General features: G+C 44.3%; 1 protein-coding gene across 7 annotated transcripts in view; it reads left to right on the top strand.

Annotated features, from left to right (window-relative positions):
• PRKCQ (protein kinase C theta) overlaps positions 1–12,102 on the top strand; it is a 153,512-nt gene that overhangs the window by 80,746 nt on the left and 60,664 nt on the right. For all 7 annotated transcript variants that reach the window (XM_009457906.5, XM_001148074.7, XM_063780414.1 and 4 more), the window contains 4 exons: positions 1,373–1,535; positions 2,685–2,716; positions 2,816–2,901; positions 8,111–8,240. In XM_009457906.5, coding sequence (XP_009456181.1) covers positions 1,373–1,535; positions 2,685–2,716; positions 2,816–2,901; positions 8,111–8,240 — 411 coding nt within the window. The remainder of the gene's footprint in view (positions 1–1,372; positions 1,536–2,684; positions 2,717–2,815; positions 2,902–8,110; positions 8,241–12,102) is intronic.

The raw sequence follows: 12,102 nt of genomic DNA, 5'->3' as shown, positions 1-12,102 counted from the left end.
CTACAATGTGTCCTGGGATGTGGCTGGATTCCTGGGGGAGGTTTCTACCCACACAGCTCCTCCTTTGTCTACCTAGAGTGTTTCTAATCTAGCCACTGTTAGGGATTGGACAATAAGGTACCTTGGAAGATAATTTGCCCCAAACGTATTGTCAGGCTACTGCCACTGCTTAGCCACAATAGAAGAAATTTAGTTTGAATATTATTAACTCATTGTGAAATATGATGAACCTGCTTTTTAAACGAAACCTCAATGTTTTGTATTTGTAACAAAATAGAAGAAGTAATCCAAGAGTCTTCAAGCTATTACAAAATTATAACTCCAGGATTTAAATTCATTATCCTTATTTATTTATTCACATATTTATTTGTGTATCATTTTTGTTACTGCAGTGGTTATTTTTATTTCTTTACTGTTCCTTGTGTTATTCTCTCTCACCTGCTGTGTCCACTGTGCTGTTTAACCATGACTGCCTTACAATTTGGTGTTTCATGAGGACCTGGGCTTCAGCAAGGGCATCATGAGCATTCTCATAATTTGACTATCTTAGTTTTTCAACCCTTTGGAAAGATGTCATCCAGGTATAGGGCACTGTAAACAGTGACTATCCAAAGCACTTTCACCAATATTCATGAGCCCAGAGTAAAATGAATAGATTGAATCTGATGGTTTGATGCTGATGACTAGGTAATGCACAGGATTACCTAGACACTAAAAAAATGCAGTGAGCTATTAATTCTCTGGCCTTTTTCACATTGGTAAATATGGTTGGCAGCTGGTGTGTCTGATCACTGCGGACATCAGGAACCAGGACACAATGTCCCAAAGTTCCTTTCTCCTCATGCAAAATCCTGGTCAGCTCCCCCTAGTCTATTCCAGCATGTCTCCAACAACCTGCTATAAAGCGTCCTGGCACCTCTGAAATGCTGTTCCCAAGATGCTGTCAGTAACCATGTGATTCTCTAGAATTACAGACAGGAAAGCCTTTGCCACTTCCTGCCTTTTCTGACTGAGTCATCATTGACGGTGACAAAGAGAGGTTGATAGATACCTTCAAAGTTCTAATCTCTGGTTTTGAAACTTGAAGAGGATATATCGCTCAGCCCAGTCAAAGAGGAGCGAAGGATTGAGCCAGCAATCCAACATTGTTTTCACCCTCTAACAATATGCCCTATGATGAATCTGTGTTGTAGAATTTGAGGAAAGATGCTTAGTGTGGTACCCACCATAATGAGTACCTGGAATGTTACAGCAGGTACTCAGAGCTGGTCCTCCTCCATCCCTTGCCCATCTCCCTCCCCTCCTGACCCAGCTTGGAATAGGAGTCATCCTTTTGCAGAACTTCACTTTCTTCCCCTTTCTCTCCCTGTAGACACAAAGGACATGAATGAATTTGAGACGGAAGGCTTCTTTGCTTTGCATCAGCGCCGGGGTGCCATCAAGCAGGCAAAGGTCCACCACGTCAAGTGCCACGAGTTCACTGCCACCTTCTTCCCACAGCCCACATTTTGCTCTGTCTGCCACGAGTTTGTCTGGTACAGTAACTTGGCATCTCCCTCCAAGCTTCGGGTTATGCATTTTGTTGCATCTTCTTAATCCTCTACGCTGGCATGCTCCACCGTGGGGGGTGTGCTGGAGTAAGTGCTACCTCAGCGTTGTCAGGGACCTTGCCTGAACTGAGAAGGTTCAAATGGTGTGATCCAATAAAAGAGGTGCATGAGGAAGCCAGGTCTAGTCAGGAAAAATGCCCATGGGATTTTAGTTTCTGCCTCAATGTGGGGGGCTATTGGGGGTAAGTGGGAAGGAACAGAAGTGAAAGGTATCTTTATTACAAGCAGTTTTCCAGTTTTATAGTCAAAACTTCCCCCACCTAATGGCCCAACCCTGCTGGTGCTACTTTTTGCAGCAGGCAGCACTCTGCCATTGTAGCTAATGGTTTAAATGCTTATGAGGCTCTTGGGTATCTTAATAGCCATCAAACAGATCAGTTTAAACCTCAGTAACCACATAGCAAAGGCTATGACAGAGTGGAGACTTGAAATGACTCCTGTTTCTGGCTCTCAGCATCCTAGCCTATTAAGGGATACTCTTCCCTTTAGGCTACTGCAGAAACTGTTAAAGCACAGCTCCCGTGTAACCAGGGTATCCACATGCCAGATCGACTTGGCGGGTTTTCATCAACCTGCTTTCGTCTAATCACTTGAACCTCCTTTCTCTCTAATCATGGATGTCACTCAGGAATCGGTCCTGCATGTGAAACTTTGTTGGTTGCAAATATTCTCAGATGCTCAGAAAGAGGAAATAAAATGTTACAGATGTCTTTGTTCGTCTGTAGTGAGCTCAGCGAGGCCATGAATTTTTAAATCTAGCACAGGGAAATGTGCTACGAAGAGTCTGTGATGCATGCATTTTCATTCATGCATTTTAATCTCTATATGTTTGGAAAATACAAGGATGAAAAAGAAATCAGCCAGTTCTCATTTATTTAATTATCAAACTTTTTAAAAAGCAGCTTCAAATGAAAAACACTCTGTTAACACTCTTGGCAAATGATACAACAGGGCTGCTGATCAGAAACTGCTCCGTGATCTTAGGGGGTTATGAGATCTCATCCACCTCTTAAATGCTGTTGGTGCTGATGTTGATGCCAACATTGAAATAAATCAGCGTGTGCTTCATTACAGGGGCCTGAACAAACAGGGCTACCAGTGCCGACGTAAGTAAGAGGGTTTTGGTTGCATTACCATCATTCTTTTTATTTAGTTATTCCTTGGGCTATGAAAATCTTAAGCTGTGATTTTTTTTTTCTTTTCAGAATGCAATGCAGCAATTCACAAGAAGTGCATTGATAAAGTTATAGCAAAGTGCACAGGATCAGCTATCAATAGCCGAGAAACCATGGTGAGTATTTACACTCCTCTTTGACGTGCAGTGATTTTTATCAGAACGTTAAATGTTACAGCCCACGAATTCTTCAGAATAATGCCAGAACTTGAATCCTTCCATTTATCAGTGAACATCCATCTCCCCAAAACTCTTTCCTCTTCAATAATGATTCTTACTGAATTACCCAAACCAGAGGATGAATTAGAAATTAGCCAGGCCTGGTGGCATAAGCCTGTAATCCCAGCTACTCAGGAGGTTGAGGCAGGAGAATCTCTTGAATTCGGGAGGCGGAGGTTGTAGTGAACCAGGACCATGCCACTGCACTCCAGTCTGGGCAACAGAGTGAGACTCCATCTCAAAAAGAAAAGAAAAAAAAAAAAAGAAATCTGCACTTGTACCTCCTAAATATACACAAATTATATACAGGAAGAATTTTCATTGCTCTACTTTTCCAGAAAAATGGCATAGAAAGTGGCCAGAAAGCATAGTTTAGATTAATTATATGAGAACCATCCTTGTGGCACCCCCAGCTAGAAGTGACAGTAAAAGAGTAAATAAAGGCAAATGATGATAAGATACAGCAACATGGCATTTACAAGATTAGAGATAATAACAGAGGCACAATTTTATGTTGAGAAGCAAATATTTCTTTTAGAATAAACTTTGAGGTATAATCAGAAGACAAATTACATTTTACCTAATGCAGGGGGGAAACTGGGCTAGCACGTGGGCAGCGTATCATTATGAATTTTAAATTTTTAAAAATTTGTATGTATTTAGGAGGTACAAGTGCAGATTTCTTTTTTTCAATTTTTTTTTTTTTTTTTTGAGATGGAATCTTACTCTGTCACCCAGGCTGGAGTGCAGTGGTGTGATCTTGGTTCACTGCAACCTCCGCCTTCCAGGATCAAGAGATTCTCCTGCCTCAGCCTCCTGAGTAGCTGGGATTACAGGCATACGCCACCACGCCTGGCTAATTTTTGTATTTTTAGTAGAGATGGGGTTTCACCATGTTGGCCAGGCTGGTCTCAAACTCCTGACCTCAGGTGATTCACTTGTCTTGGCCTTCCAAAGTGCTGGGATTATAGGCATGAGCCACCACACCTGGCCTACAAGTGCAGATTTCTTCTATGCCTACGTTACCTGGTGGGGAAGTCTGGGCTTCTAGTGAACCCACCATCCGAAGAGTGAATATTACACCCAATAGGTAATTTTCAATCCTCCCTCCCTCCCATCCTGCCATCTGTAGTCTCCAATGTCTGTTACTCCACTCTGTAAGTCATTATGAAATCTTTTGACTTCCTTCTCCCACCTTTTTCTTCTTCATTCCACAAATCCTCACTGGGTATCTGATTCATGGAAGATACTGCGTTCTTCCAATGACAGCATAACACAAAACAGACATGGTCCTGCAAAGTTGGAGAAACAGATAATAAACAAACAGCTATGTATGGCTTTGATTTATATTAAGTGCTACAAAGATAGTGAACAAGGTGCAAGGATGGAGAGTAAGCAGGTGGCCTACTGAGACTCTGTGGGGCCAGGAATCTCCCCAATGGAAGGAACACTGAAACTGACAGCTGAAGAGTGACAGAGCTGGTTACGTGAAGAGCAGGAGGAAGGAAGCTCCTTACAGGCTGGAAGACCCTGCTGAGGGAGAGTCCAACGTGTTCCAGGAACTGAAATGGGACCAGTGTGGTGAGAGCTGCAAGGGCTGCGGAGACTGGAAGCCCACACTGGGGAATGCGCCAAGGCCTGGGTCATGCAGGGTTTCTTTGGAGCCTGGAAAAATGATTGTATTTTGTGCAACTTGTAGTAGAAAGCCCACTTCGGGATGCTGTAGTAGAAATAGTGCATTGAGATGTGAAAGTAAAACCAGAGGAGATGGAAGGAATACCCCAAGCGGGGAGGTTGGTGGTTTATACCAGTGAGACGTCAGCAGAGGTGGAGCAAAGGGGCAGGTTCTCAGGTGATTTTGATGTTAGAAATGACTGGATTTGCCAAAAGATTAGATGAAAGAGATGGATATAAGGATGATGCCGCAGGTTCTGGCCGGGCGGTGTGGTAGATAACAGAGCCATGACGGAGTGAAGAAGACTGGAAGGAGAGATGAATTTTTCCAGTTTGGACATGTTGAGTCAGAGATGTGGACATCCAAGTTGAAGCATCAAATAGACAATTTCACATGAGCTTGGAATTCCTCTGGGACAAGGGCCCAAACCTATAAATTTGACCGTGACCATCATATAGGTAGATTTTAAAGTTGCTGAAGAGATTGCCTGGTGAGGAAATAGAGAAAGTTCAGGACTGACTACAAAGGTGTCTAAAATGAGATGTTAGGTAGAAGATAAAGGATAGAGATAGACATTGAGAAACTGGGCTCAGAGACCGCTCCTCCTACACCCAGAGTCTATGAAGTTACAGAAACCAGAAGAAGAAGAGGTGGGTTGTGTTCTGTGCAGTTGAGGTGTTGAAATTGAGGCCCACGTGCAGATCTTCACAGGCTTAAATCAGAGAAATGTCAGGGGCATCTTGGAGGCATTAGTCTGATTGACCTGCATGAAGGGTGACTGAGGTGATGACATGAAAACAACCTGTAAGTTAATATTATGAAGAAGATGAACCGTGAAGGAGATGATGGACAGAGAACAGTGGCTGGGAAATGAGACCCCAAGGATGGCAAGTGCTCCCGTGGCCAGGGAGAGATGGATAAAGCTGGAGAGACAGATAAACAAAACAGTCAAGTCTGTTGGCAGGAAGTGAAGAGGGCCCGAGCTCTGGTGGAGACTGGTCCCTGGAGCTTCCACAGTTTAACCGGAAGGGAGTAGGGCAAGACAGTTGCTGATGGGGATAGGTGTGGAGCTTTGGTGGTGGGCACACAAAGGCGATCCCCTTAGACTGCATGTGTCCCCCATGGAGTTTGACGGCTGGAGGAAGGAAAAGAAAAAGCAACAAGTGCCTTCGAGGAAAAAGGAAGATCTATGAGATAATTATCTTAGAGAAAGCAAGGTGACTCGTGAAAAGCAGTCAGACTATGGAGCAGAGCTGAAAGTCCATTTGAATTTGACGGAGTCAGCCTGCTCAGGAGTATGATTTTCTCCAACAAAGGGGCAGGTTCAGAGAAGGCGAAGTGGCTGGGTTTTTCCAGAGTGGAATTTCTCCTAACATTTAGAACCAGAAGGGGATAAACTTGTGCTAACCGGTGATTCTGCTAAGACTCAAAGAGGTTAAAGTAGTTTGTTCATGTCTGATCACCTGTACGTGGCAGAACTGGTACTAAAATTAAGATCACGATCCCTCAGACCATGTTTTCACTTGCTTAGATCAAATTTTCACCTCCCAGTTCTTCCTTTACTTGATGCCTTCAGCTTTTCTAGAAAAAAACGCAAATCTCTGAATCACTGTTAACCTCAATGACTAACAAAGTCCCTGGCACAAAGTCTTGAGAAACTGTCAGCTACATAAATAAATGTCTGTGATATTATCTTCTCCCAGGATATTTTGATTTCTTGTTCACTCAAGGGGACATCATCTTTGGGATTCTTTTGTTTCTCTACCCCTGGAGCAGTATTGTCCGATAGAAATAAATAGAATGAGGGCTACATGTGTAATTTTACATTTCCAAGTAGCCCACATTAAATAAAGGAAAAAGAAATGGGTGAAATTAATTTTAATAATACATCTTATTTAATCCAATCTGTTCAAATATCATTTCAACAAAAAAATCGACATTTGAAAATTCAGATACCTTAAGTAATTTTATACAAAAGTCTTCAAACTCCAGGATGTATTATTTTACACGTCCAGCACATCTCAACTCTAACTCACCACCTTTCAAGTGTTCGCCAGCCCCATGTAGCTCATTGGTTTCCATACTGGAAAGCGTGTACATAGCGTCTTCATCAGCCATGCTGTCTTGAGCTGTTTGCCCCTGCATTCAAGATTCGAAGTGGTCCCCTTCCAGCCTGGACCTTGACCTATTAATTGTCCATATTTAAACTGTGGAATATAAGTGAGTCCCGAAAATTATTTTTTTCTTGGTTGAAAATGGCTGTAGTAAGTGCTGAGCAATTTTTAATCGATTCTACACAGGCTTTCTAAAGAACCAACACTGACCAGTACCCCTGGCGGGAACGTTAGATCTATTGCTGCACTGATGAATAAGGCATCTTTGCTATGCACCTTCCCAAAGGAACTGTTGAATTAGAAACTTCTGCAGAGATTATAAACCTTTAGAAAATAAAGCATTTTATCCTGCACAAGAATATTGACATTCTTACCAGGAATCCAACTATCCAAGTGTTTTGTTGTTGTTCCTGCAATAAGTTTGATTTAAACTCTGGAAAACTGTTTTTTAAAAAAATTCCATGTCGATCACTAGCATCCCTCTCCCACTCCCCTCTCCCTATCCCGATAAGCCTTCACATTTATTTTGAGACAGAAAAGAGAATGGCTGGGCTCTGATTCTGACTGCCAAGCTTATAGATATCCCAGCTCTAGAGCTGCGTGTCCTGGGCAAGTTTCTTACCTTCTCTATGCTTCATTTCCTCGTCTGTCAAAGGAGGATACTAATAGAAGCGACTTCAAAAGGGGTATTCTGAGGATTACGTGAGATATCACCTATGTAATAGATGATGCGTGTGACGTATTTGTTAACCGCACCTGGCAGGAACTGCTCCCTCCTCTTGCCACCTCAGTTCATGAATAATAGGTGTGAAAATGCTTCTCACATTAGGCAGTAATACTGATAAACCCATAGAAATGTTTCCTTTAAAGAAGGCATTTTTTTTTTTTTTTACATCTTCCAAAGGTTAAAAGCACTAGTTCTGGACTGAAAGAGAAAAGGAAATATTTATAGTAAAACAGGAAGGGAATCTTCATCTATTTAAATGGGAGCACTGTTTCCTTAGCGCTTTTTAAAATAACCCTCATGCAGTCTTCCTGAGCTTTTAGCCTGTCTGTGTGAATGCCTCAGATTTCAGCTGTCTGCAAGGTTCTTGCTACATGCAGAAGGCAAGCATGCCCCCTCACGTACAGTTGCTGAGGCTGCCTGCCTTCTTCAGGCATGACTGTAGGGCTTGACAAGTGACAATGATGGTTTAAAATGCACACAATGCCTGTGTTTTCATTAAGATCTCTGTTAGTTATGCTAAGGTATCTGCAAGAACATCCAAAGTCGGGGCCCCAGGAACACACACGATTTCACCTTCTGCCTTTCTTTCAGTTCCACAAGGAAAGATTCAAAATTGACATGCCACACAGATTTAAAGTCTACAATTACAAGAGCCCGACCTTCTGTGAACACTGTGGCACCCTGCTGTGGGGACTGGCACGGCAAGGGCTCAAGTGTGATGGTGAGTCCAGTGGGGGATGAGCATGGCCTGACGTGGACCCCCTAGGGGATGGAGCAAGGCTTTCTGGGGAACTGGAGGGAGGATGTAGGGGGTACAACTTCCACACCCAGCCCAGACAAGTCATGATCATAAGTATGGTCTTCTGGGGCAATAAGCCACTATGTTCCTTTCCTTGCACCCTGCAACACCCCCACCCACACATCCCAGAAAAGAGCACAACAGTTCAGGTTCAAGGTCAAACTCCTAGCTCCATCACCTTCTGCCGTACCATAGCCCTGGGGGAAATGAAGACAGTGTTTCTCCTCTCACTGGTCTTTCTACTACTAGTTTCCTCAGTGGGCTCTGGGCTGCCCCTTCCTAATCCCAACAGGTCTAGCTGTGTGGTACCCTAACCCTTCTCCTTTGCACCAGCCAGTAAGATTCTTTCTGTCATCTCATCAAGGAGCAAGCCCAGCACATTCATTTGGCTGACACATGGTCCTGCACAGAAATTCTGTAACATTAGCTTGAGCATCCATCCCTAAACCATTGCTGTGAACTCCAAGTGCCCAGTAAGAGGCTGGCCCAGTTGTGACCACCATTGCCTGTTTTCTGGTCTTTCCTCCAAGGCCAGGATCGCAGCAGAACCTAACCTGCCATTCATTATTGATGGAGTTTCTCAGACCTACCATCAAAAAAGGAAACAAGGCAAGGCTTTCTTGCTGTACAACTCCAAGTTGCTAAGGCGATAACGTTTAGAAGCTGAGATGCTGTTACACTAGGATTAAGGACTAGGGAAGAAAAAAAAAAAACCCTCCAGAACTGACAAGGCACTCTGCTTTCTGGTTGGGGAGAGACATGGGCAGAGCCCAGAGAATAGAGCCACAAAAGGAGAACCACCTGTTGCATACAGCCAGCTTCTGATTTTTTTCTTCTTCTTTTACTTTTTTTCTGAGACAGGGTCTCACTTTGTTGCCCAGACTTGAGACTGGCGTGCAGTGGCTCGATCACAGCTCACTGCAGCCTTGACTTCTTGGACTCAAGCAATCCTCCCACCTTAGCCTCTCAAGTAGCTGGGACCATGGCCATGTGCTACCATGCCTGTTTTTGTTTTTGTTGTTGTTGTTTTTGGTTTTTTTTTTTAGAGATATGGTCTTGCTATGTTGCCCAGGCTGGTCTCAAACTCCTGGGTTCAAGCGATCTTGTCTCCTCAGCCTCCAAAAGTGCTGGGATTACAGGAGTGAGTCACCATGCCTGGTGAGCACAGACCTTTTCTTATGATGAAGTATTAAATATATAAGCCACTTTATTTTTTCTTGGCAGCCCTATTTTGATCAGTGCTACTGACTAATGTATGTCCTCTCTTTTGAGCAATGAGGTACGTGATGGAAGGCGGCACAGCATCTTCCGCATTCTCCCCTTCTTCATCCCAATCCTGTTCACATGTCTGGTGGAACCCAGAGCGACCTCTCAGTGGAGGCAGGAGGGGTGAGGTTTTCAAATCATTACCTAAAGCAGACATCACAGGAGGCCAACATTAGCCTCAAGAATCCGTTCCTGGCCCCAAAGGACACTGACACGCTTTTCTCTACACCCCTGTTCAAGAAGACATGGATAGGCAGGGTATTAAGAGTTCATTAGGAGGTCAGAGACAAAACATAGTGTCCCGGCATCCTGCATCCTGACGGTATCCACAGAAACAGGAGAAATTCTCGCCTCTTGGTTCTCCTATGATGGTCTCAGGTCGGGTTCTCTGTCCTGGGAGCCCGAGAATCCACTTGCAAGAAGAGCTGGTCCCAGCAGCGCCGCGGCACAGCTTAGAGCTTCCCAGGGGTTCCTGGGCGTTATTTCACGGCTCTTCTGCCTGCTTTGTTTCATTTCTTTCCTCGAATACTCTTTCCTTTCCGCTCCATTCTGTTCCCCGCTCTCTCCTGCCACCTTCATTTCAAGTGCTCCCCTCCCCTTTTTCTTTTGTCCCCTCTCCTCCCCCTCCCCTGCCCCGTTTTGTTTTCCATTCTTGCTTCTGACACCCCCGGGTCCCTGCCCCTCCACTGTGCTCACCCTGCCCGCTCCGCTCACCCCGCATGCCCCCGCGTCCTCCTCTCTCGACTCTTCTCGCCCTCTTCTCCAGCTCTCTTCCCTCCCTCTCTGCCTCCCTTTCATCCTGCCTCCTTACAAGCCGTCTTCTTAGGTAGGGCCTCCTTAGTCTTTTACCCTGCCTTCTCTCTCTCCCCACAATAATTCCCAAGAAAACAGTCATCCAGAGGGACTCTTTGCCCTCCAAGAAACTGAGTTACGGCCTGATAGGTTAGTAACAAAGACTTAGGACCTTGTCGTGGAGATGGTGGTGGCCTTTCTTCGCGGCCATGCAAGTCACAGAGAAGCCTAGATGTGGCTACAGTTTTAAGGAGCAAAGTAAAACTCCATCCCTCTATGTTCAATCCTAGCTGACAGCCTCACTTGGTGTCACGGTGATGCATAAGAAAATGGAGCTGGGGCTACCGAAGTTGAAACCTAACACCTTCTAAATAGGGTGAATGTGAGTTATGCGAGTTATGCCGACAATGTGGAATTTGGAGCACAATCATGAAAAAAAAAATCCTTTCTATAGTAAAGATTTTAGGCCGGGCACGGTAACAGACCTGTAATCCCAGCACTTTGGGAGGGCAATGCGGAAGGATGGCTTGAGCCCAGGAGTTTGAGACCAGCCTGGGCAACAAAGTGAGACCCCCATCTCTATGAAAAATAAAAAATTAGTCGGGTGTAGTGGTGTGCACGCCTGTGGTCTCAGCTACACAAGAGGCTGAGGCAAGAGGATGGCTTGAACCCAGGGGTTTGAGGCTGCAGTGAGCTATGATTGCACCACTGCACTCCAGCCTGGGCAACAGAGCAAGACCCTGTCTCAAGAACAACAACACAACAACAAAGATTTTAAATATGCAGAAAAGATTTTGCTTCAGGTGAATTTTTCTGGCTATATCTATGCCTATATACTCGGTCTAGTAATGGTTAATAGTTGACCGGGCACGGTGGCTCACACCTGTAATCTCAGCACTTTAGGAGACCGAGGTGGGCAGATCACTTGAGGTCAGAAGTTGGAGACCAGCCTGGCCAACATGGCGAAACCCTGTCTCTACTAAAAACAAAAATTATCTGGGCATGGTGATGGGCGCCTGTAATCCCAGCTACTCAGGAGGCTGAGGCAGGAGAATCTCTTGAATCCGGGAGGCCGAGGTTGCAGTGAGCCAAAATCGTGCCACTGCACTCCAGCCTGGGTGACACAGCGAGACTCCATGTCAAAAAAAAAAAAAAAAAGTAATAGTTATTTACATAGAAAATTCTGCTTTATTTTATTTTATTATTGAGCTATTTGAAGAAGAGTGGACCAGTGAGAACTACAGGTGAGGGTTGCCCAAATTTCACCTAAATATTTTAGTATCTACATCTATGCAATAAATGATGAAGATGAAAAGGAAGTTGTATTTGTTGAGCACCTGCTCGATGCCAGTCATTGTGCTAAGTAAGCTTCTTTGCACACACATGTGCAAATCAGCAGATAAGATTAAGACTGCATGATGTCGTAGCACCTGGTGCCTGCTTCTATTACAACACTCTCTACTCGCAGACTCTGTCAGCTGGAGTTTGGAAATCTTTATATCTGATTCTGATTTTTCTGTATTTTAATGGTGATGTTTCTTTTTTTTTTTTTTTGAGACACAGTCTCGCTTTGTCTCCCAGGCTGGAGTACAGTGGCACGATCTCAGCTCACTGCAACCTCCGCCTCCCAAGTTGAAGTGATTCTTCTGCCTCAGCCTCCTGAGTAGCTGGGATTACAGATGTGCACCACCACACCTGGCTAATTTTTATTATTATTATTTTTAGT

This window comes from Pan troglodytes, chromosome 8 (assembly GCF_028858775.2).
Source record: "Pan troglodytes isolate AG18354 chromosome 8, NHGRI_mPanTro3-v2.0_pri, whole genome shotgun sequence".
NCBI lineage: Eukaryota > Metazoa > Chordata > Mammalia > Primates > Hominidae > Pan > Pan troglodytes.
Note: the sequence above shows the minus strand (reverse complement) of the source record. Positions and strands in the feature narration are given on the sequence as shown.